Source organism: Alosa pseudoharengus, unplaced genomic scaffold, assembly GCF_046254945.1.
Source record: "Alosa pseudoharengus isolate Yale_2024_CS ecotype anadromous, Long Island Sound unplaced genomic scaffold, YU_APseudo_1.1 YU_APseudo_1.1_scf_20, whole genome shotgun sequence".
NCBI classification, from domain to species: Eukaryota; Metazoa; Chordata; class Actinopteri; order Clupeiformes; family Clupeidae; genus Alosa; species Alosa pseudoharengus.
This window is the reverse complement of record NW_027468664.1, coordinates 6,672,247-6,698,037: the sequence shown is the minus strand read 5'-3', so window position 1 is coordinate 6,698,037 and position 25,791 is coordinate 6,672,247. Positions and strand designations below refer to the sequence as shown.

Here is a 25,791-nt window from a genome sequence, read left to right as displayed (position 1 = left end):
CATTAAACTCAGACTTGGTGTTTATAAGAGGAATTACATATTTACATCTTGGAATCAGCTAAGATGTGTTCGTATCATTCCCACGGCTCTTCCCTGATCCTGTTATGAAGTCTTGGCCACGTTTATACTTGGTTTTATTCGTGTCAGCGCGCCTGCAGGCCGCGCATGCCTCTTTTACACCAGGTGGCGCTTAGTGCTTGGTTTCGAGCAACTTTTCCAGCCCCTCCCTCGTTTCTCGGTTGTCTCCATACCTTTCTGTTCGCTCGGCAATGTCTGGTTCGGTTGGGCTGCACTGATTGGAGGACAGAAAGAGTAATGATGTCGTTACGTACAGGGCGAGAACGTTCGCCCTGTTGGAGGGACTACCGAGGTGGACCGACGATGAACCTTGAGAAAAACAATAAAACTGGATAATATATCAAGAAACTAGGCGTACTTGGCGGTTAAATGTGCGTGCAAATGACGGTTTTGTTAATTAACTTTTCTAAAACGTGTAAAAATTGGGGATTGTAAACTCCAGACGCACGCACTCAGGAGAGGTAAACGGGAATTCCGGATATTTGCTCGGGGATGTCCTTTCCGGTAGTCGTGGAAAAGTTTGTTGATTTCGCGTTGGAAGTATTCCTGAAATCTTCTTTTCAAGGTATAAAACGAAGAATCCGTTTATGTAATTAGATAATGTTTGCAAGCCGTTTTGTATAGCCTACTAACACTCCTTGATCTGCTTTGTCGCCAATTATGATGCCACTGGGCTTCTGCGATGTCAAGTTATTTTTGTCACTCTGGGAAACGGTATTTTATTAACTGCAACAAAGTAGCCTAACTTATTTTAGAACGATTCCTAGAGTTGTTTAATTTTAGAAGAGAGTCCACAAGTCACAATCTCAAAGCATGAATATGTCAAACTTTGTACTGTAAACAACGTGGTACACGTCGTGATTTTTGTATTTTATCCATTTAATAGGCTATTTGTTGATCTACTAACTCATTAGAAACCCTAGGCTACTATAGATAATGGATAGTTGCACCTATGCTGGCAAGTTGCAACTTGCAATGTGTGGCTATACTGTTACAATTGATTCTGTGTTATATCGTAGGCTATTTCAGTGTGTCTGGAGTTTTTGTGATAATTCGAACCGGGAATGTTGTTACCAGAGGTTTTAGACTTGTGGTATTTTGGACAATGTATAGAGGAAAGGTTTGTGATGAATAAGTTGCGTCTTGTATATACACAGAGATTTCTGTTTTCAGTAGCATACTTGCAAAGAGCTCTCATGGAACTCGAACTTGGAACTAGGTTATGATCAAAGAAATCCCTGGTCAAACATGGGAGTATTTCACCTTAGATAAATTACAAACTACTGAGAGAGACTTAGGCTAAATTGATAGTCAGAACTTTTTTCTCATGCAAAAGTTGTAAAATCTGTTTGTGTTGTTTTGTGTGTGTTGTAAGTTTGCCCTAGTTTTAAAAAAAAGATTGCACAAAATATAGATAGCCTAGACCTCAAGTCTGCCATGCAGACGGGGCTATCACTAGATCTTAATTTACCGTGCTATTGCTTCTCTGGATTCCAGGCAAAACACAGAGCTTAAAAACAGAGCATATTTGGCTCTAGGCCCTTCCTAAAAGAGGTGCTCTGTGTGGAATCCTGCTGTAGTGCAACCAAGACTTCAGTTACCACAGTAACTACTTACAAGCTGTAGAAAAGGTTCTGTGAATTGAAGCACAGATATACTGTGAAAGAACAATCTGTTGGTAGTTGGTAGTACATGCATTTGCTGTTGAACTATTTTAAGGTAACAAAACTGTATACTATTTAAATGGCTGCTTTTCTGGTAGCTAAATGATAAGAGCATTTGATCTGATGCCTGTGAAAGATAATTTTGTCTGACCTTCTAGCAATACTACAACCTGAGGATAAAGCTTGGTATTTTTATTGGTCATAGAGAATGTATTCCATTTGCAAAAAGAAGTTGGACAAAAACACTGAAGAAGTTAATTCACAAGTGGCCTAGTACCTGCTGTTAATTAGCCCTGGTTGTGTCCTCATGTGTATAAAGTCTGAAAGGTCCCACAAGGTTAGACCCTGTGTAGCTTACTTGCTCAACTTATTTTGGGCTGATTTTGCTTATATCGATTAACTAGGTCCTTGCCATAAAGCTATCTTTTTTTCCGTGGGGATTTTATTGAAGTTATCTTATAGTTCGGGTGTAGGCTTAACCCATGTCCAGGAAAGGACTCAGTCTGGATCACATCTGTAGAAGTAGCCCAATCACGCTCAGATATTCACATTGTGGATTCTGTGTAATCTTCCCCAGTTAGGAAGTATTTTGATTCTGTATTTCATGCATAATGTGTAATATATATATATATATATATATATATATATATATTTATATTTATGTATAAGCTTTATTGCAGACACAGGTCCATATCATACACACACATAATAATTAATGCAGGGTCTCAGTAGTGTGGTTCTGAGATTTAAAGAAGGATAAGGCAAAAGTATGTTAATTGATATTATGGCTCCATGCTGAGTTGTATTTCTTACAAAAAAATAGTGAAAGATGACCATAGTGAAATAAGTTTTTCATAAATGATGAGACATTCTTATTGTCAGTATTAGTCTGTTTTCTTTATGTTCTATCTGATCTGAAAATGTTGCACAATCGTGCCTTTCAGTTGGTCATTGCCAACCTCTCAGAACCTCCGCTTCAGAATGGGGATATAAATCACAATCTAAAAATTGTGAATATGTTTGGTTGAATGCACAACCAATTAATGACATTACATAAAACAATAGATACATGAAATATATTTTCATAAGAAGCAACACAAGCAAGTCAGAATACCTTCTAAAACATGAGTGTAGCACTGTGTGGTGTATTGCTTGAAGGAAATGTGCACTTCTCCTTGTTTGGGCCTAGTTGTTTAAAAGCGTCATGACATAGGTGGTACAACAAAGAGCTATTTTCCCACCTCTCTCTCTCTCTCTCTCTCTCATGTTCTCCTTGCCCATTCGTTCCCAGTAAACCCTCTGTCTCCCAAATGGACCATGTAATGGCCGCAGTAGCTCTGAAATGTTCTCTCTGCTCCTCAGTGGATATTTCCTGGAGGGGGAGGGGATTGCCTCGAACAGAATTGAATTTTCCTCCTAAGTGCCCAGTCATCTTTATTTATTTATGTTTTTTTCTCCTCTGTTTGAGGAAGAAAACAATGAATATTCCCTCTTACCCTGTCCTTCTGTAGATCAGCCTTTGATGCTCAATCCATAAACGGGAGACTGGATTAAAACACTGAGTGGAATGGCGTCAGAGTCATTAAGCCTATGGTAAAAGGACTACATTGTGTTGCTTTAACTAAATAGGACTCCCATTCAACTCAATGTTGTTCTTTTACCTTAAAATAACAGCTTCAAGCTCAGTTTGATGCCACACTGACGTACAATAAGTAGACTGGAGTCTGATATTGGTGATGCGTGCCCTTAACGCCTGGTTTTGCACTACATAACTTCGTTGTTGCGGGTTTAGACATATTGGGTACCCCCTATAAGCACTAAACGGGTGCCTAGGTTGTTGAAAATGGACGCAATGGATTTCCTCTATTGTATTACTTTACATTTCCCACGATTTGGATTTGAAACTTGGAGATTGAAGTGTTTACATACATACAACTGCTCACTGCAAGCACTGCTGGTTGTATGCAGCTTTGGTTGTGTTTTACCTTAATGTGGTGAGAATGGAGTTGAAGCGATACTAAGACATCTCTTTGAATGCTTGTAACTCATAATCATAATAACTAGAGACAACCACATGTCTTGGCTGGTACTTACAAGAAGTAAACAACAAACAACCAGGGGGGATTGAGCTCCTCCCAGTTTGTGAAATAATAGGTCCATTGTATGGGAGAGGATATGATTAGATGTAGTTTACTGCTCAAACACATCTTCCTATGAAGCGATCTTGCAAAAAATATTGTTGTTTAAAGTTTGCTCTCCTATAACATTGATGGGAAGGTAATGACTTGTATAATCCATGATGCTGTATAACGTCTGAGTCTGTAACTAACATGGTACACAAGTCTGTGTGTGCAGATGGGAAAAGGGCTTGAAAATACACTAATCTTGTGATCTGCTGTGCTGTCCAGTTTGTAGGGGAAACATTTTTGCAGTCATTGTAGTCAGACAGAATGTGGAATGTGTCAGCCTGAAAGGTGTACAATTGTGCAAGTTTGTCTTAGTAAACATCCAAGCAAGAGCAATTTTATTTTGTGTATTGAAAGTGTATTTGAGTGCTGTAAGGGAGGTTGACTTAAGTCGCTGCATGAATGCAGTGCTGTGGTGTAGGCAGGGCCGTGGAACCATAACAAGTAGAAGACTGTGACTGTGTTCACTGATCCTTGTAACATGCCATGGAGGAGACTGAAGACTGTGTTACAGTAAAAGGAAATAAAGATATACACAGAGAAAGTATATGGCAGTACTGGTGAGCTATGTAGCTAAAGTTGAAGTGCTCTGAATTCCTGTTTTTCATATTCACAGACTGTTCAGATTGCTGATTTTCTAAATGTTAGCATCATCACGTTGTACCTACATGCATTTACCCAGAAAGTCAATCACTATAAAGACTTATCAATTTAAGTAGGCTATAACTAAACTATTTTACTACTAATAATGATAATAACGCAAGCCTGATGTATTATGAAAGGATGTTGATGCAAAAGAATGCTAGAATAAGGGTCCTCTGCTTATCTCTATGCACTAATGTTTTGCCACTATGCTGCAAGTGTGGCTTTGCTGTTGCATATCTCTCTTGCAATCAAAGAAACAATAGCATCCTCATCACAACATTTACTGATGCTGTCCATTAGAGCCAAACCAGATGCATGATTTAGTTTTAATATAATCCTATGCCCACATTCAGAGAGAGAGAGAGAGAGAGAGAGAGAGAGAGAGAGAGAGAGAGAGAGAGAGAGAGAGTTTCAGGACAAAAGAGCCATGTTGTTTGGTATTAGCCAGAGCATGACAAGAACACACGCACCCATTATTAGCTGCGATCTTGTCTTTGGAGCGGTGCAGGCCTACAGGGCCTATGCGCTATTAGCATGAGAGACTTCAGATTGACAAGAGCCGCATTGCGCTAATGCATCTCATTGAGCTCTGATTTGTCTTGCTTTGTATTTCAGGGTTGGATACGTGATCTGCTTATTGGAGCTCACTCACTCACAGTTACTGTTGTGTAGTATTCCGAGGCTCAGAGGACTTGACTCATCAACTAGTTGTTCACAAATGTCCAATGTAGTGTTGCATGGCATTGTAAAGAACTGAGCAGGGACTCTGTGAGGGAAGACATAGATGTTGCAGTGGCTCAACACAGTGCTGGGACCTTCTGACTCATCACCGTTAAAGTGATTCTCATTCATTTCATTTTCAGATACATATTTGGACTCCATTTGCATTAGACCAGAAGGTATTTTGGTGTTGGCATAGACTACAGTCATACTGAATATAACTGTGCTTTATGGAAGAACATTAGCTTTATATTTCCTTTACGGTATACAGAGAATGTAAGTTAACTCTGTGTATATAACCCAATTTGTAAGCATAACCACATCGTTTTGAGACTAATTAAGACTGTGTAACAGGGTAATAGTGCCATTAATGCTACGTTTCTTTAAAGCCACAGCAGAGTTTTTGAAGGTATCTATGATTGACTTCTGTGTACTGGAAATGGCTTTGCAGTCTTACACATTTGCATGCAGCTAAACTGTCATGCATTAACGTCGCTGTGTGTCACCTGTCACACTACATTCTTATAGAAAGGTGGTGGTAAACTTTGAAAGAACACCCCTATCTATTTCAAAGTCTGAAAGAGGAGTCCGTCCTCTACCAAAAATGTTTCTTGGCAACTGTGTGTCTCTGCTGCCAGAAGATAATAAGAATATTAAGAACATTTGTCACCGAATGACTTTCAGAATGTAAACAAAAGGGGGTAATGCAGACCTTTACGGGCGCTCATATCACTCCTACCCTGGTTTCCCACAGCTGGAGGCCCAGTGGACTACACTAACTGCCGCTCTTCAGGGGCTTTCATGTCCATTAGCTATGGCTGATCGTTCACTTTGATCCTGGTCGACTCGGCTCTCGGCGCGGGGCTCTTTCCCCCGCGGCCCCCAGCTTTCCTGTTGGCTTTACTAAACCGTCTGGAATTATCGCTGCCGATGGAAATCCTCACGTTTGATTTCCACTTCCTACGGATTGCCCTCCATTTCCCTCGCAGAGTCGCCTGTCACAAACAGTGTTTCGCTTCAAGGTCAGCACAGGGTGTTTGCCACTGTTGTTTTATTCAGTGGCTTAGCGTTGGCTCTGAGTATGTAATTGCGACTAAATAACAAAGCTAAAAGGATTTGATTAGTCATCACCCAGCACTAATAAATACCAAAGGGATAAAGAAGGGAATGTTGGTAAGGGCAGGGCTGAAAGGGTTCAGAATTTTGTGGACTGACAACTGTGGTACCCATTCACAGGCCTATCAGGTTTTTAAGGCATAGACGTTTCATTTTAGTGTTTTATATTACCAGATGCAGCGATAAGAATGGAGCGTTTGATTCTCTATTGTTCTTTTGCCCCACAGGTGGCTGTTATTTGTAGATAGTCCAATGAGGTACATCTTGTCCTGTAGTCGATTGGCCCTGTACTTTTGTTTCCAGTACTGTCTTGAAGCTAGTCTGTCTGACAAACATGGACATGCATTGAAATGGAAATGTCTGCCCATGAATGTCAGTTCTAACTTCTATCTGTTCTGAGAGTTGATTCTGTTGTGCTATATTGCCCAATATTGTTGGTAGCTGACTGTTCTTGAATATTGGATGCCATGCGATGCAACAGTGTGGTCCTCTTTATTTTGTCACTTATTAGGGGACTGAAACATGAAAGCACTGCTTGGCCGATGTAACCAGCCTAGCTAACAAACAGAACCATTCATTTGTAATTTGCAATAATTAATTTACAAACTCTTTAATATTCTGTCTTATCTCTCTTTCAGATTGGATGCTACAGAAGCCATGTTTTCATGCGACATCACCCTGGCCATGACTGCTAAACTGTTTGATACTATGACTCCAGTCCTGCCTTGTCCGTTTGGCTGCCCTGTGAGGTAAGAGTTTGCATTTACAGTTCAAACTACTCTCTGTTCTCTGAAGGTGTCATTGTCTTCTTCATCATGGCACATTAGGATTCTTCCCATCAATGTAAAGCAAGGTGTTTTGTTCTAATGCTTTTGAACAGACTCTTTATCATATATTTCTTATAGGAAATAATATAACTTGGGGTTTTATTTTATTATCTGCGTGTGTGTGTGAGAGAGAGGATATTTGGTTTCAACCACACATTTGCAGTGTTGGTGAGCTGTTTAAAATCCTGTATGATTTTTGAGCCATTTTCAAATACAGGCAACAAGTGTTTGCACCCATGCAATTACCGTGCTTTCTGAACTAGCCCAATCCTAGTCTGGCAGTTGTTTATTATAACCAACATAGTGAAACTAAAATATGCACACAAAACATTATCCATTAAACAGTCGTACATAAAAGGTGGTACAGATTTTCAAGAATAGACTGGAAATGTAATGGTATTATTGTAAAAATCCTTTGGTTTTTCAGTCTATGTTAATTAATGGACAATACTTAAGTACATATGAGCTAGATTACTGAAAAATGGTTTTATTGCCTTGAACAGGTAGCATAGTCAGCAGCATGTTCTCATGTGTGCTCACAATGCTAGTTTATAATTGAGATAATATGACAGGACAGTGCCGGTATTTAATCTGCCATAAGACAGATGTAGGATAGCAATGGAGACAGATCTGTCGGGCTCCAAATATCTGTGTTGGTGTTCCGACCCCTCAAGCCCCACGGTCTGAGACAGACAGGGGAGCTGCAGCCTTCTGTGGTGTGTGTGCCACACTGTCATTACCCCGTGACGCACTCCGACTCAAGATAGCAGCTTCTTTTTTGGATTCCAGAATGTGCCTGAGCTTGTGCATCCCTCCAAGAGCCTGAGCCAGTGCTGTATTTTCAGCTGGATGGGATAATTATAGGGCTCCGGGCTCCACTGCTGCAGCGGAGCCACGCATTCTGGAGCGCGAAGGAGCCAGAGTGCTGCAGCCACAGAGTTCGAAGCACCTACGCTGGTACAGGAACACAGCGTCGCTCACGAGGGAACACAACGCAGTTGACGGGATGAGGGATTGTTGTTGTCATGTGGAAGTCTGGAGGTTTGAGAGGTGTTGCATAATAGAGAAGAGTCCTCGTTGAACAGCGAAAATAAGTCTTTGGGGGATGACGGGGATGTTGATGGAACAGTTTTGTCATTATTGTGCCACACATTTATAAGCATCTACTCTTTAAGAGCTTGTACATGGTGATACATGAACCATCATTGTTTGGGTAAATTGTTTTGAAGTTAATATTGTATCCTGTTGAGATTAGAGTTACCCAGTCTATGGGTGTGATGGATCACCATTTTACACTGAAATCATTTCACTTGGAAAATTTGGAAGTGTCTTTGCTATACCTTCAGTCATATGAGCAACAGTCATATAAGGACCATCAGATTTGTTGTTATTCAGAAAACATTGTGAATGCGGGACTCTAGGCAACTCTTCACAGCCCAGTGACTCATGTGCAGGGACCCTGACCTGGTTGAAAGCCTCCCCTATGACATCATGAGGGCAGGCTCAGTGAATGCACCTTGTCACCTATTTCAGCCACCAAAACGAGATAATGTTCCATTCCCTGATCCCTCGGAGTGAGGGCATCTTAATCTCTCGTGGTGTAACGGACAATGGTGCATTGAGACAGGCACAGTCAGTATGATCTAGACAGCCACATTTTTGTTTTAAGGTGTTGCGCTGCTGTGCCATACTGTCTGCCTCTGCTGAAGAGGTCACCGAGGCTAAAGCTTTAGCGTCTGGAGCAGTGGGGTAGTGGGGTGGGTGTTTAGCTCCTAGCGTCTGGAGCAGTGGGGTAGGGGGGTGGGTGTTTAGCTCCCAAGTGGTCGATGATGTGGGAATGGCTAACCAGATGACCTGCCCCATTTTGTGCTCCACTGACTTTGAGAAACAAAGCAGTCACTCAGGATGCAGTTACAATGTTACACTTTCTGTCTGTCGTCTTGGCGTCTACTGCCTTTTTCATGTGATTAAACCTTCTAATCGCACTATTAAATCCTTTTTTGGGTAAGAAATGTAGTGTATTATGAGTAAAATCAACATCACTGAATAGACTCTAGGGGGAATGAAAAGCCTTTGGCCTAAATGTTCACTAGAGTCCCTAATGCTCTGGTGTGCAGATATCCATGTCAAGACAGGGCAGAATGTCAGGTCAAATGATGTCAGCACAGGCCAGCCCAGTCCTACTAACATCAGCTAACTCTGCATTCCAAACAAGATGGACCTTGGGAAAAGCTGACCTACCTCAAAAAGGAAAAAAAAAGTTATAATCAAGTATATCAAATATCTCAAGTTATAATTTCACATTGAAACGCAATATCTTTATTCCCAGAATAGACAGAAAAAAGACACAAGATATTAACTTAATCAGTTTGGAATTAAGTATTTGAAAGAGGTGTTCACCATCCATAGATACCACATATGTAAAGTCCTTGTCTTACATAAATCTCCATAATAAATGCTCTATAATATGTATTCATTTAAAATAGGATGTAGGGCTGTTTGTAGTAGGCATAATGTTGTTTTTGATTAAACCAACTAGGAGGTAGGTAGCCTGCCGCTAGATGTCTTGGATAGCCTAGCTAATCAGTATGTAAACAAACAATCTTCTATTGTGGTCAAAGAGGTCATTTATTTTGGATTGAAACCAATACTATAATTCCTTGACTTCCAAATTCTAGCGGAAGAAATATTCATATCTGTAAAGATACTGAAGGATGCTCTACCTCATATGCCCTGCTCTTGTGCATGTAAATCCAGCTGTCCAGTTGTTACTGAACCTGCTACCATGTTTTCCATATGTAAATATGGATGCAAAGGTTTCTACCGAGGTAACTAGGTTTCAAAATGATTTAGGAAATTCAGTGAAAGCTGTCCCTGTGCCCCTTTTGTCTCAGTGTTACCTTAAACCCTCAGCATGAGGTGAATCACTAAGTGCTCAATATCTTCATACATTTGATAGATTTACAGATGAACAGTGCAGCTGCTGCCATCACAGAGGCATGGTGATTTAATCCCTCATCAGGGCATTAGTCCAGCACAAGGTGCTCTGGCCCTCTCAACTGCTCCCTGCCATTTTTACAGTTATAGCTCAACAATGCTGTCTTTTGCTTTTTCTCCAGGGTCAGGAACCAGTGAGTGAGTGAGAGAGAGAGAGAGAGAGAGAGAGAAAGAGAGAGAGAGAGACTCTAAGGATCTTCAGTGCTTCGCCATAAAACTTAATTTGGGCCACAGCTAATAGAAGACACAAATCAAGCTATTCCTGCCAGGATGACTAAAGCAATCCTCATCTTCATCACAGTCCTGGGGGCCTTCTTTCTGTCTGCTACTCCTACTGAAGGTAAGGATAAATAAAATTAGTCACATTATTATTAATGTACATGTCCTTATATGACCTACACTAAAATAGAATAATATTAGCACAGATCCATGTGTTTGACTATCGTTAACTAATGTTGCAGCACACATCCTTTACATTGCTTAGGCCTTTTACTAGAAGATGTTTCTTTTTTGGGTTGGTCTCAGTATCCTTTGATGTGCAGTGTTGGTCAACTGCACTACATGAAATTTTAACCTCCTGACTTTGCTATTTTTGCCCCTGCAAAGGAGCCGCTTTGGGTAAAATTGGCTTAGGGAAGCCATTCCTTATTGCTTGTAAACCAAACCAGACAGTAACAAAAGGGCAAGCATGTTCATCGACAACACAAGGCTCCCTGTAAATGGCTTATGGTATGATAAGATCAGTGTCTGTGGACCATAACAGCGAGCGGCTTCTGAAGAAGCCTCTGTTTTTGAGAGTGCCTTGTCCAGGCTCGGGCAAATTTGGTTTTCAGCGTAGATTTAGTTGATTCCAGGTCCCAACTGAATTACCTCCATTCCATAAACAAGCCCAATAGCTCCATTATTTTCTCTAAAAATATTACACAAACATCGCAAGCTCTTTGGTTTGGTCACATGACAAAACTAGCTGCTGAATATCCATCATGTGTTTTTATTTTTACCCCAGTCTTGGAAAATCAATCCTAGACAGAGGACCTTGTGTCATGGGAAACAGCACAGTTACAAGCCAGTTGTTTTTCATCCCAGCTCAGAAAAACACAGCAGCTAACATTAACAGTCTGGGTTTTCTGCAATTCTGACCAGTAGCAGTTCCATGACTGCAATATGGTGAAGAGAACTCAAGGCTTTTTTCACATAATCTGGCGCTTGTGTCTGGTTGCCATCCCTCCGCCTGTACCCTAGACACCATGCTTTGCTTTTCTCACCACTCTGGCCTCATCACAACTCGGCCTTTCCTCTCCTCTCCTCTCCTCTCCTCTCCTCTCCTCTCCTCTCCTCTCCTCTCCTCTCCTCTCCTCCCCTCTCCTCTCCTCTCCTCTCCGTTCGTCCCATCCCTCCCTTCCCTTCCCCTCCTCCTGCACTGGGCGTGCTGCCCGGGCCCTACTACAGGAAGCTTGTTGAGTCTATTGTAGGTGCTCCACGTTTCCCTCCAACACTTTTAACCATTTCCTGTATTGCAGCCCGGCGGATGGCCGCTTGTGAAACAAGCACCCTCGCGTGCACACTAACGCTCGCTGGAAACAATGCCCAGCAGTCCGTGATTAGTGGGCGGACAGTGGCACGCGTGTGTGTTTAGTGCTTAGTGGGGTGTTTTGTAAGCATTATGCTGCGTGTTTTTACCATGGTTTTGTATTCATATACAAATAGGAATGTTTAGTTTAGGAACTGAGGAAGTTTTAAGATTTCATAGGAATTCCAGAAGGGTAAACATGATGATGAATATGTATTCATGAATAGAAAGACTTTTATGTATAAATAGTGTAATCACTGTTAAAATATTTCTTCACACTAGTCAACAAAAGTGGGTCTCAAAATGTCATGGCGGTCACATTTATTGATGTCACCAGATAATTATGAGTCCATTGGCAAAATAATATTTTCTGTCTAGTTTAGTGTTGGTGAGATGGCATGACTGTTCAAAACCAAAGCACTAGTTCTCAGGTGGCCTGTAGGCATGGCTGTGTTCGTTTTGCCATCTGAGGCGGTGAGGTGAGGTGAAAATGGTGCCCTGTCCCTTTAAGAGCTCCAGAGTTCTCTGGCTTCCTGCAGGCTGGGAGAATGTGGTTCGAGGGAATCATTACAGCACAAGCGCTGCCAGACCTCAGACTCCAGTGTGACGGCCAGCCAGAATTAAGCACACATGTTGGGAGAGCGAGGGAGAAGGGGCAGGCTTGAAGAACTGTGTGAGTGAGTGGAGGGGGGCAGAGGGAAGGAGGGAGAGAGAGAGAGAGCGAGTGAGGGAGAGAGGGAGAGAGAGAGCAGGCGGAGGAGATGGGGCTGCCATTAAAAGCTCCAAGTAGAAGGGGGGATGGGAACGAGGGAAGGAGGGAGATGGAAAGAGACAGAGCAGCAGGGAGAGCTGTTTTTAACAACTCTGAGTAAGAGCAGAGAGAGAAGAAAACAGAGCAGCTCACTGACTAGCCAGACCCCCTGGAGATTAGAAGCAGTGCGTGGTACTGATTATTTCATTTTTCATGCCGTTGGTCTGTGCTCTGCTTCAGGGGCAGAAAGGCCTAGGGAGACCATGTTGATGTTGAACTACGCTCGACACAGTTCTTTGTTTGGTTTTCTCGGCGTTGAACTGGGCTTCACACCGCTCCAAGTGTTGGGGCCGTGGCCCTCGGGGGCCTTGAGGCCCATCGGAGACTGCTGGGCTTAAGTGCTGGCCATTGAGCCCTGGGTCTCGTGCTCCACATTCCTCCACACTGATTTATAGTCTCCCTCGCTGAGTGGGGCTTCCTCCACAAGGGCCTCCGAGAGCCTCCGTGTACCATAGACGCTCATAAAAAAGCCATGCTTATGTTACCGGGGTTCGCTTCCATAATCACCAGCATGCGCTGGTGTTTGACAAGGATGGCGCCGAAGTTGGCTGCAATCACCGATTTTGAAGTGGAGGTGATTTCATTTTTTTGTTCTGGATGCTTGTTGTCCTTTTTTTTTCTCTTTTTTCCCCCCCAGATCGATGTTATCACATTTACAACACTCACAATCATGTCCTTTTCCTCTTTTATCAAAACAAAAGCTGAGAAAAATCCACAGAGGATGTTTATCGTAATTCTGAGTTAACACGCTGCTTGTCTGACCGTAGTGACTCATGCGGCGTGTGGGAGGAAGGGCGGGCACAGGAGCAGATGAAAGGGATCAGGGAAAGGTGGAAGAAAAGAGAGAGAGAGAGAGACGGAGAGAGAGAAGAAAGCAAGCAAAGAACTCGGCAGATATGGGGCATAACGTATTGAGAGAAAAAGTCACATCCCATCTTCTTGTAACCAAAATGATGTGTTGGTCAACATTCTTAACTTTGGAAGAAATGTTTTGATTTTGTAGTGTCCAGGCAACAGTGACTTGAAGTTTCCATACACTATGCCCCCCTCCACTCCACTCCTGCCATCCTTACACAAGTCCTGCCTCCTGGTTCTATCGGCTCTGCTCTGTGGGGCTTTGCCACTTTCTGTTCATTGCCCGTTCAAAAAAAGTGGGGTTTTGTTTGTTGTTGTTTTTTTTTTTACATTTGGTCTAATCCTAATCCAGCATTCTCAGACACACACACACACTTAGTCCTGCCCCAGGCACTTCCATAACTGGTAATCCTGACCCTCACACTCGCTCTGCCTTGACTAATCCTGTTGACAGTAATCAGGCTTCATTCCCTTGATTTTTTTTTATTATTAATTGACTTTTTCCTTCTACAAGGAAAAAGTGGCGTTTGAGCGCCTGGGAGTGTAGACGTTCTGCTGTGTTGCGTCGAGGAGAGATGTTGGAGCGCTCGCTCTGTTTTGTCAGACAGACATGGGGGATTGTGCTTTTATGAGCGAGAGTGCGGGCGTCTCAGCTAGGCATGTCTCTGCTCGCCGTAGCCTGGAGGTGTAGCGTAGAATAGGAAATAACCCCCCACCTCCACGCACAGACACAAAACAAACTTGCACATACCAAAACAGCAAAAGCAGACAGGTAGATCAGGTTACAGCCGCTTTTGAACATGCTCTCTGTCTATCTTTCTTCACACTCAGCGGGCTCAAGTGTTTATCTGCCATCGTCTTGGAAGTGCATAATTTAACACAGGCTAGGTGTTTGATAATCTAAGTAGAATTAATACAATCAGTTGCAATCTTTACAATCATTACAATACAACTTTTGGTATGTATTCATACACTAGTAGTAACAACCTAAAACCATGAGAAAATTAACTGATTAAGTAACTAACTACAAATGACTCTTAAATGTTCTACAACTCCATGCCATGAAATAGTTGCGTTGTCAGTTTGTAATCTTCCCATGGCTCTTGCTTGTTTTGTGGGCTACTCACACTGATCCCCAGTGTTCTGTGTGAGAGGATCCAGTGAGTTAGAGCTGTTTGGGCTAATCATGTATTCTGTTGGCAGAGACGGCAACATTTTAAAAAAATCCTCTTTGATGTGTAAGGCTTCTACAGTATGATTAAAACACCTCACTTCTGCACAGTCAAATACGCTCTTCTGGTGCTGTGCCCGTCTAATGTGCCCAGACACAAACAAACCGACTGTAGGCTAATTGGAGATGCACAACAAAGACTTTTGGGAAATTGGGCAGACATGGCCGGTTTGAGTGTGGTTATTGAATCGAGGGGATTGTATTTTTAGCCCTAATGGTCACTTTGCGCGCAGGTGGTCAGAACCCAGACTACGTGCTCCAGGGCACAGGGGTGAAGCCAGAGCAGAAGAGGCCGCCGGCTCCGGACGGCTCCACCGTGTCCCCAGAGGACGCCGACCGCTTCCTCAGCTGCTACTGTTCCGGCCACTGCCCCGACGACGCCGTCAACAACACCTGCATGTGAGTCAGCTCACCATTTGCCACATAGGCTCTCCAAGTATCCTGAGCCACACGGCATCTGTTGTCGCGACTCTGTGTGTGTGTGTGTGTGTGTGTGTGTGTGTGTGCGTGTGTGCGTGTGTGTGAACCACTGATGAATAGTGTATCCGCTCTGTACAGGACCAATGGTCAGTGTTTTGCCATCATAGAGGAGGACGAATATGGAGAGATCCTCCTCACCTCTGGCTGCATGAGATATGAGGGCTACCACTTCCAGTGCAAGGTACACCTCACCCACTAACACACACCATCTGTGTTGAATATGTGTGTGTGTATGTGTGTGTGTGTGTGTGTGTGTGTGTGTGAGTGTACATGTATACCATCTTCACTTGTCCCTTGTACTCTAGGATTCACCGAAAGCCCAGCCCAGAAGGACAATTGAATGCTGCCAGTCTGATTTTTGCAACAAAGACCTGCAGCCCACACTACCACCTCCAGGCGTACAAGGTGAAGATCGCCTCAGAGCGCTGCTCATTTTGCTCAGGCATTACTTGCAGTGCTGCCAGACACATTAGGTTGTATCTTGCGCCAGCAAAACACTGTAACCCGATACTGTAGCATGAAATCAATAACGGTATCACATAATCGGGCTTGAGGTCACAGCAGTCTGTTTCATCAGCTGCTGTCTGTGTGATTACAGGCAAAGGCTGTCTTTGTAATTATATGCAGCGTCTGTGCTGTTTCTGATTGAACAGCACACATTTCACTGTTTGTGACACATCGGAAGATGGATGGTGCTAGAGGCACTATCTCCTCCTAATGGAATGTGCAGCCTTTTGTGTTTATGATGCTATCGATCCGTCCAATAAAAGAGGGAGTTGGTGGAAGGCTCCATATTTTCTCTGTTGTTCCAGTGTGATCATGTTGCATGTATCAGTGACTGCACAGACAGCTGAGATATGTGAATGAGCATTTGCGTTGACTTTGACTTCCCCTTGACTTCATGTCATGTCTGCGATGCTATGAAATGACATGAACTCTCTTCTGTGTGTCCTAGACCCGCTTTTTGGCAGTGCCCACTGGCTGGCCTTCCTCGTATCAGTGACCGTCTGCTGTTTCACCCTCATAACCATCACGGTCATCTGCTACTTCAGGCAAGTATACTCCAGAGGGATGAAATCTCTTACTCCTCATCCTGCTCTCTTTCTCTCTCTCTCTCTCTCTCTCTCTCTCTCTCTCTCTCTCTCTCTCTCTCTCTCTCTCTCTCTCTCTCTCTCTCTCTCTCTCTCTCTCTTTTTTTCTCTCTCCTGTTCTCATGTGTATCCACTTACATACCCTCTCTTGGGTATAGACTAGCATGGGAGATGAACTTTTGGTCGAGTCTGTTTGACAGTGCGGGGTTCATCTTGTGAAACTTCAGTGTGAGATTTTCAAGTTCATCACTGATGCCCCCTCATCTGCTGACTCACACTGACCATGATGCTGTTGCCATGCAGATATAAAGTGCAGATGGAGCGGAGGCAATATGACCAGGACCTGGAGCAGGACGAGGCCTTTATTCCCATAGGAGAGTCTCTCAAAGAGCTCATCAACCAGTCCAGCACAGGCAGTGGCTCTGGGCTCCCCCTGCTGGTAAGATCAAAGCACTGCACCTAAGTGCATACTGCAGTGTTAGCGCTGCTATTTTTGATAGATAGATAGATACATAGATACTTTATTGATCCCCAAAGGATATATTATATCATATATATTATTACATATTTTTGCATCTGAAAGGTTAGACATGCAGTACATTATTATGTTCTTCTACTGCATGCTTCCATTGCAGCGTGGCAGCAGCAGCCTGATTTCAGCAGCGTGTAGTTACGTGTGTGTGTGTGTGTGTTGACTTTCCTCCTCTGGTGGCCAGGTCCAGCGCACCATCGCTAAGCAGATCCAGATGGTGCGTCAGATCGGGAAGGGGCGCTACGGGGAGGTGTGGCTCGGCCGCTGGCGTGGGGAGAAGGTGGCCGTCAAAGTCTTCTTCACCCGCGAGGAGGCCAGCTGGTTCCGAGAGACCGAGATCTACCAGACGGTTCTCATGAGGCACGAGAACATTCTGGGTACGTGTTTACTCTTTAACTGGCATTTTAGGTACACCTACTGTACTATCTTCTCTGACACATTGGCAATGTTATGTTTTTTTCTGTCTGCCAAAATGATCTGACCTCCCTCCCACAAAATGTCCAGGTTAGGGCATAGATTTACACTCTTAACTATAAGCTGAATACAGTCATTTTAGGTTTTTTTTTTTTGGACACCCAGTATGTTTCTGCAGTTGTAAATGCCGTCTCTTGTCAAGTTCTAATGTTATTTTGCTGTCTCAGAGTATTGTGTTATTTTAATGATCACTGATAGCCTGGTATCACTAGACCTATTCACTTCATAAAGAGGCTCTGGCATCACTCCATTGGGAAATGTGTCCAATAGTAATATCCTAATGGGTGTAGACTCTGTGTTAACTATGAAATCATTGGTACAACCTAACCAATCACATTGATCAGATATTCATTACTTCCTACTTTGCCACTTACCTTTTCAAACGGATAATAATAAGCTGCATTGGCACTAAGACAACAATGTACCTTTGCTGACTATATTTATTTACACATTCTTCCGGCTGCAATTCTGTGATATTTGCTGGCTTTGCTATCACCATTTTATTGCTTCCACTGGCACTTTCCATATGGAAACTGTTACATCATCCCCCCTACTTACTGATTGGTCCACTATCCTGGTAGCCGAGGGAAACAGAGTGCATTGGGAGTAGCCAGACTGTTATCTCAGTGAAATAAATACGCTGAGATACAGATGGGGGGAGGGGGGGCAGTCTAGATAGTCGAATGGATGAACATGTTTCACCAATGTGTTGTGTTTCCTGTGCAGGCTTCATTGCGGCGGACATAAAGGGCACAGGGTCCTTCACGCAGCTCTTCCTCATCACAGATCACCATGAGAACGGCTCCCTGTACGACTACCTGAGGGCCGCCACGCTGGACCCCCAAGCTCTGCTGCGGCTGGCCTACTCCGCCGCCTGTGGCCTGTGCCACCTGCACACAGAGATCTACGGCACGCAGGGCAAGCCCGCCATCGCCCACCGAGACCTGAAGAGCAAGAACATCCTCATCAAGAAAAATGGCACTTGTTGCATTGCAGACCTTGGACTGGCAGTGAAATTCAATAGGTACAGTGCAACAAAAGATCCTCTCTGATGCAATTACCCCCCCCCCTCCCCTTTCATTCTCCAATGGTCAACATACTGCTGTCCGATTGAGAGTTAGCTGAGCTTAATGGGGATTTGTTTGTGAAATTGTGTAAGTCATATTTTGCTTTAAACATAGTGCATAGCTCACCTCTGAGTGGGCAGCCGTGGCCTACTGGTTGGTGTTTCTTCGGACCTGTAACCGGAGGGTTGCCGGATCAAACCCCGACCAGTAGGCACGGCTGAAGTGCTCTTGAGCAAGGCACCTAACCCCTCACTGCTCCCCGAGCACCGCTGTTGTTGCAGGCAGCTCACTGCGCCGGGATTAGTGTGTGCTTCACCTCACTGTGTGTACACTGTGTGCTGAGTGTGTTTCACTAATTCACGGATTGGGATAAATGCAGAGACCAAAGTTCCCTCACGGGATCAAAAGAGTATATTTATATAAAAAGTGTATGAGTGTATGATCATGCTCACATGTATGAGGGGTGCTGCTCCATCACCAGTGGCACATACGAACTTACACATATTATTCAGCAGTGAAGGAAAACAAACGGACACAAATGAATAAACACTGTAAGGTCATTAAGGACTCTGTGTGCCCGGTGTTGAGGGATGACTGTGTTGTTCCTCCGCAGTGACACCAATGAGGTGGACCTGCCCCCGAGCGCTCGCGTAGGAACGCGCAGGTACATGGCCCCTGAGGTGCTGGACCAGAGTCTCAACAAGAACCACTTCCAGGCGTTCCTCATGGCGGACATCTACAGCTACGGACTCATCGTGTGGGAGATCGCCCGCCGTTGTGTGACTGGAGGTGAGCATGTGCCATGATGAACACGTGTCTAATGTTTTATTTTAATATTTTATATGTACTCCCACTTAAGACGGCTAATATAAGCATTCAGATTTAGCTGCTTAATAGTAAAGAATATTTGTGAGAGGTTAATGCATGTGTGTGTCATTTATTATCCTCCAAATATTTGACATGTTTGAAAACATGTTTTTCAGTGCTGAGACATTGTTTAATAAAAGGCGTTTTTCTTTTTTGTACCATTGTTATTTACAGTTAACACACACAAACATTTTGTACGTGATTTTGGACAGTAGGTGCATTATACTAATGCTTCTTAATAGTGGTTGCAATAGAGACCCCTCAACAACTCAATTCCTTCCCCACAGGTATCGTGGAGGAGTATCAGCTGCCATACTGGGACATGGTGCCAGCGGACCCTTGCTTTGAGGACATGCGGGAGGTGGTGTGTGTGAAGGGCTTACGGCCAGCTGTGTCCAACCGCTGGAATGGCAATGAGGTGAGATGCACGGAGGGCCACACTTCCTTGCACTTCTATCACCTGAATTTTTTTATTTTTTATTTTTTGTCCATCTTCTTTTTAGCTTTAAATATTCACTCTGAATTTACAGGTTAGTCTACATTGCTCACAGGAATTCAGTCTCCTGGCAGTGGCAGTATTTTATGGTCTTTGTGCAACATAGTGATTTCAAAAAGTGTCGCTCTAACATTTTTCACTTGAACTCTCTGCTCCCTCCCTCCCTCCCTCCCTCTCTCTCTCCCTCTCTCCACTGTCCTGTCCTGCCTGTAGTGTCTGCGTGCGGTCCTGAAGCTGATGTCGGAGTGCTGGGCACATAACCCTGCCTCGCGCCTCACGGCCCTGCGCATCAAGAAGACTCTGGCCAAGATGGTCGAATCGCAAGACATCAAAATATGACCGCTGTGCTCAGTGTGATACGGCCGCAGATGAAACGCATCCACGGACAAAACAACCATCCAGCCGCCTTACACGAACCCAGAGAACCCCAGAGCCTGTGGCTTAAGGGTTTTGTACGCACAGGAGCAAAGCACGGAGCAGCAGGAGTGGCCGCCGGGCAGACTCACACAGACCTGGGCGCCTTCTTTTGCTCCTTGTGCCTGAGGGACGCAGGGGGCCAGGAGAAAGACAAGCTCTGTGGTTCAAGGCAAGGTGACTGTATTTGGAATAACGCTCTTTGGCCAACAGCCGCTTCCGCTCTCTCTTCAGTCTCGGCCCCTCTTCAGTCTGGGAGAACATGGCCGCATATCAGCCCGTGCTTTCCGTGAAAGCCATAGATGTATAAGGCAGGTCTGTGTGGGCAGGAGCCATGGACAACAAGCTTGGGTGAAGAGGGAGTAGATCCTCTCTTCTCTCAGTGTGGAGGACTATCGCACTATTGATACTCTTCTAAACAGTTCTTTGTAGCTATATGTGCAGATTTTTTTTTGTTGCTGAAAACAAATAGTATATTGACACTTCCACAGCTATTTAAGAAATAATCTTGTAAAGAATTAAATTGTCTGTCGTCATGTGTTAAATATTTCCATATTTACAGATGCAGTTAAGTGTGTGTGTGTGTGTGTGTGTGTGTGTGTGTGTGTGTGTGTGTGTGTGTGTGTGTGTGTGTGTGTGTGTGTGTGTGTGTGTGTGTGTGCGTGTAAGTAAGTAAGTTTGTGTGAGGCTTGGTGTGTGTCTGTGCTTGTACAGTATGTGTGTCAACCATTTTGAAAGGGGAAATTCAGCTAAAATCTAATTGAACAGATTTTCTATCTGCTGTCCATATGTTTGATCCTCAATGCATTTCCAGTCTTGTGTTTTTTACTGTAGATTGCCAACTAATTACTAAAAAAAAGAATGGAAAATCTAACAACCAAAATTAGCATTATGTGATATATTTGCCAAACGTCATACTGAAGTCACATAGTGGACACCATTTGAGATGGACATGGGAAAACAAATTATACAGCACTCAATATCACAGTGGACAGTGGATATGCATTAAAGGACTAGGTATTTGGACTAGAATAGAAAAATCTGTATAATGATGACTTTGCAGTAACATTAATGTACAACCCCAAATCAGAAAAAGTTGGGACGTTGTGTAAAATGCGAATAAAAACAATATGTAATAATCTGCAAATCTCGTAAACTCATACTTAAACTTTTTTTGAAACATGTTGCTGGCATCAAATTCAAAATTAACATATATTTTCCATGGAATAGTCAAATTTCTAATTTTCAACATTTTACATGTTGTCTACATCCTTTTGCCACTAAATATGGGTTTTCGAGATTTGTAGATTTTCACATTCTGTTTTTATTTGCATTTTACACAACGTCCTAACTTTTTCTGGTTTATTTGGGGTTGTTACCTGATGATTGCTGTTGTCAGCTCAAGACTATCATGTTGTTTGTTTGAACCTTTGGCATATTGAGTAGCAGTCTCCAGATACACTTGCACCTTCTCAGGCCTTAATAGCTAAAATCAAATGACTGGTGCTGTTGTTATGGCAGAATTTGTGAATGCTTATGACATGGAAACTTATGGCGACTAGTAAACTGAACTAGCTATTACCTTTGTATGAAAATCCCCTAAAAATATAATCTCAATATAGCCTTCTATATAATTAGATATCCCTATCACACAATGGCCTTGTACTGGAAATATGTTGCTCAATATCATGTATGCCCAGGCATATGGAAACTAATAACTTTGTACAGAACATTTTGTTTTGTATATAAAACATTGCTGATTTCTTCATTGCCTTGTTGGTAAATTCAATTTCAATTTCAAACAGAATTTCATAGTTGGCTTACCACGTGCAATTTATGACCAGATTGAATAGTGGTCAATCTAAACAACTGACATGTATCAGAATGCTGAATTGTGGAGTGTGATTACAAAAAGGAGTGGTTTGGTGTCTGCCAAGTTTCATGTATGTACATTCACTTAAGTTTCAGAGCAGTAGTGAAACAGAATATGTCATTTCACATCAGGTCGGCACAAGATACTTCACCATACTTCCTATCTGTTACATTTTGTTAGGTCACGCGTACTTAAAAATGCCCTCAGAGGGGAATATCCAATGTGCCACATTTCCTCAACTAAAATGCCTCAAAGTTATAATTTAAACAGTCATATCCATAATCCAATCTTTTTCTACAATAAAAAGATTCCTAACAGCCAGTTGAAGATCAGCTGTACACAGAATGAGAGTCAGGGGGATTTGAATTGAAAAATGGTCATCTGTCTCAAATGATATGTAAAACTTAGATTGGACTTCATGTATTGATGTTTTTGTGTTATGTGCAGCATCTGGTGAAAAGAAAAGGTGCCTTATGTTTACCAAGGAAATCTGTTCTGTGTACTGACTATGTCCAATGTACCCATTTCTAAGTAAATTGCCTTATTTTAGTACACAAACATGCCTGTTCTGTGCGGTTTCATTAATAAAAGCCAAGGAATCACTGTTAAATTAAATTTCAGATTATCTCTAATACTAATCAGAAAACTATTATGGGAATGCAAGTTGAACAGTGAGTTTATTGGTAGTGATGCACAACAGACAAAATGTTGTTCTTATATGTCATATTGTCATATTACAAGGATGGATTTGCTCTTTAACTTCCCTTTCCCTTCAGATCTCATGTCGTTCCCCTATTTTTGGCCCGATTTTTGAAAAGGATTTTATTTTCTGAAAAAGAAATCCTTTGTGGCAGACACAGCTTGCCTTCCAGTAAAAGTGAGCATTGTCTTCTCTTCTTCAGACTGATGATGAATAAGCTTCAGTAGAAGACTCAAGAATTAAATAACCTAAAGCATTATTTTCTTACTCCACAGATATATTTTTGGAGTGAACACATCATGGGACAGAGTGGACAATAGTCTATCCTCTAGCCATCACAAGGTAGGCCTACAAAAAGGCTAAGTAATATAGTAGAATGAGAGAGAGACGCGCTATAACAACCTGACATTTTCTGAAGTGCATGAGACAAGACAGTGATAGTTTGGCACATCGTTCTTTAAGGTTCCCTATTGGTTTTGGTCAAATTTATGCTGATATTAGCCTGGGGACATCCAGACCTTCACAGTTGTACAATTGAGAGTGGGTCTGGAAAAGGATCACTGACTTACAACTTCCAGCAGGGTTGTAACTAGCAGTGAAATTAAACTTAAATTGGTACATTCAACTTTTACAAAATAATTTGTAATCAAGTGTAGCAATCTTGTAAACAAAGGTTTTAAATGTAGTTGTTTACTTAATTCCAAAGAAATACACGTCCATGCCAGATTAGTAATTGTATTTGCATGCTCGTGTTTTAGGGACATTGGAAATAGGCTTCAATGGCCTCTTAGCCAGATGAACCTGCAGAGCAAATCTCAAATTTGCCGAAAGTTGGTATGGGTATTCCCAGGCTACGCTAATATACTTGATAGCAGTGAAATTACACAGATTTCTAGAAGAATTTTGATTAGGCTTTTGACAGAGCTTTCCTAAATAACTCCTTGCTGCACTCCAATAATCAAGTCAAGTTTCATGAGATTATACCCCATACCCAGCGTTGAATTTAAGGTAGATAGTTGGACTGTGGCGACATCCATCATCTTCAGTTTGGATACTAGAATGCTAAAAGGTAGGCGGCAGGGGACATTGTGTGAAAAGTTTTGTTTTCACTATGTTGTCTTTTCACTACTGACCACCAGAGGGCAGCTGACAAATGTGTTTTTTTTTTATTATTAATTTTAAAAATCAGTTGTAAAGGTTATTGCACATTAAAAATGTAACAATTATTATTATCATTAAATTCATTACTGTAAATAGCAAACTTTAGCTAACTTTTCTGATGTGGCTCCCATCCCTCCAGGGCGCCTGTAATCTGTTTGACACATTTCTGGTGATGAGTGGCTTAGTCATCTCCGGTGCAGTTCACAAGCCAGGGTCTGGATTTCTTTTGAACTTTAATTGCACAGCCACAAAGTACCTAATTAAATTATTTTAAATAATATTTTTTCTGACATAAAGCAAGGCACTGTGGAAACCTACTTTGTTCAAAAAGGGGTTTTCAATTCATTCGGTATAGGTTGTGTGTCATACAATTAATGTTAGTTATATTGTCAAGTCAAGTCAAGTCAGATTTATTTTTAAAGCGCATTTAACATGCACATAGTGCAACCCAAAGCGCTCCACAAATAAGACACATACCAACAAGACAAAAGATGCCGGATGGAGCGGCGTAGTCGCCAGCGTACCCATGACATCAAGACATGAGAAATACATTAAAAAATAAATACAGAAAATGCCGGACGGCCAGCGTACCCGTGACACCAAGACATACAAGACAACAAAACAAATAAACAAATACAAAAAAAGAAAAGAAAATATATTTAAAAAGGGGGAAAAGTGATGTTAAAAATTAGTCCAAATTCCAAACCAGCTGAAAATGTCCAAGGGCAATGATGATCCGTCAAAACTGCGCACAGAGCTGTGTCTTCACAACCGATGCAATGCCAACAAAGTTCTTTAGCAACTGACCAACCCGGTGAATTCACTGGCAGTCTGGAGATAACGTTAACGTTAGAAGCTATAAGCTAGGCTATTACACAGCAATTACACATAGCACAGAATGCAGTCTGGAGATGACTGGAAGCACAGTCCAAAGTACTGGGCGATCGTGTAGATCCGCAATTCGGTGGACTTAACAGCGACCGATTGTGATAGAAATCGTGATATAGCTTTTTTCTCATTTGGTCATGGCCGGTTTAATTTGGTGTGCTGCTGCCAGGAGGAATGTCTCCCCAGAAGAATGTGGTAGGCACAAAACTCAAAATCATGCCATCTCTAATGTCATTCCCCCAGACAAGAAGCTTCACCTCTGAACTTAAAAACCAATGGAGCTCTTTCTTTATAGGAGAAAGCACCCAATATCTGTGCCAATAAAACACTGAATTCTGCCTATGCTATGGATGTTGTGCAGGGCTTATGACACATGGTGTGGAGATATTTAGGTTGATGTCGCTCCTTGGGCTTGGCTGCTTTGAAATGTAATAGCTGCTAGATATTTAGCCTTTGTAGTAGTGATGGGTTGTGTCCCAGTCACGTGAATGCGCACCATATGCCTCTAGTGCTCCCACTCCTGTCTCTGCAGTTAGGGGTGTCTCATCATCATCATCATGTCATCATGACAGGTAACCAATCAGCAGCTGGCAAGAAGGGGGGGAGTTAAAGCTTTTTAGCCAATGGCTGTGCTGGAAGCTCTTTTCTCCTTTTGCAGAGGAGGACCTTTATATGTACCTTACCGATGGAGGGGGAGTGATTCAGCTCTTTTTACATTATTTATTTATATACCTCCCCACTCCACCCCACCTCAACAAATATGAACGACAGATTTAATCTCAAGCTATTTTTGGGTTTGTGTTTATATATTTTTTTTTCCACAGATTCATAGTGTGAGTGCCCTCTTGGTGGAAGGATGGAAGTATTCAATTTAATGTTCTTTGTTTGTCCACACAATATGATAAACATAATGGATGACCAGCGTTTTACTATGCCAGATAAATCCCTATTGGATCACCAGAGATGCAAAGCTTTTTGGATTTAAAGTGTGATCAGCCCGTTTGAATGTTGCAGAGGGAGCGTGCGGACTTATTCAGTGTGTGTGTGT

At 42.6% G+C, this 25,791-nt stretch overlaps 1 protein-coding gene across 2 annotated transcripts; it reads left to right on the top strand.

Moving 5' to 3' along the window:
* Positions 1-326: 326 nt before the first annotated feature.
* On the top strand, positions 327-25,788 carry LOC143135978 (bone morphogenetic protein receptor type-1A-like). 2 transcript variants are annotated; one of them, XR_012989256.1, is made up of 14 exons: positions 327-643; positions 7,048-7,158; positions 10,356-10,573; positions 14,934-15,099; positions 15,259-15,361; positions 15,486-15,585; positions 16,136-16,232; positions 16,575-16,710; positions 16,988-17,180; positions 18,004-18,301; positions 18,958-19,133; positions 19,499-19,629; positions 19,921-22,871; positions 22,970-25,788. XR_012989256.1 is itself a non-coding variant. In XM_076296371.1 (13 exons), the coding sequence occupies exons 3-13, from the start codon at positions 10,504-10,506 to the stop codon at positions 20,044-20,046; spliced, it is 1,596 nt and encodes a 531-aa protein (XP_076152486.1). In that variant the 5' UTR covers positions 327-643; positions 7,048-7,158; positions 10,356-10,503; the 3' UTR covers positions 20,047-22,888. The 2 variants fall into 2 exon arrangements, 1 of the variants encoding a protein (XP_076152486.1); XM_076296371.1 differs by lacking the exon at positions 22,970-25,788 and having other exon boundaries at positions 19,921-22,888.
* The last annotated feature ends 3 nt before the right edge of the window (positions 25,789-25,791 follow it).

Excerpts from the sequence above, each read along its gene's own strand:
- LOC143135978 (XM_076296371.1), top strand. The coding sequence starts at position 10,504 with ATGACTAAAGCAATCCTCATCTTCATCACAGTCCTGGGGGCCTTCTTT. Across the intron at positions 17,181-18,003 it reads GAGGCACGAGAACATTCTGG|GCTTCATTGCGGCGGACATA; the intron begins GTACGTGTTTAC and ends TTTCCTGTGCAG. Across the intron at positions 19,134-19,498 it reads CCGCCGTTGTGTGACTGGAG|GTATCGTGGAGGAGTATCAG; the intron begins GTGAGCATGTGC and ends CCTTCCCCACAG.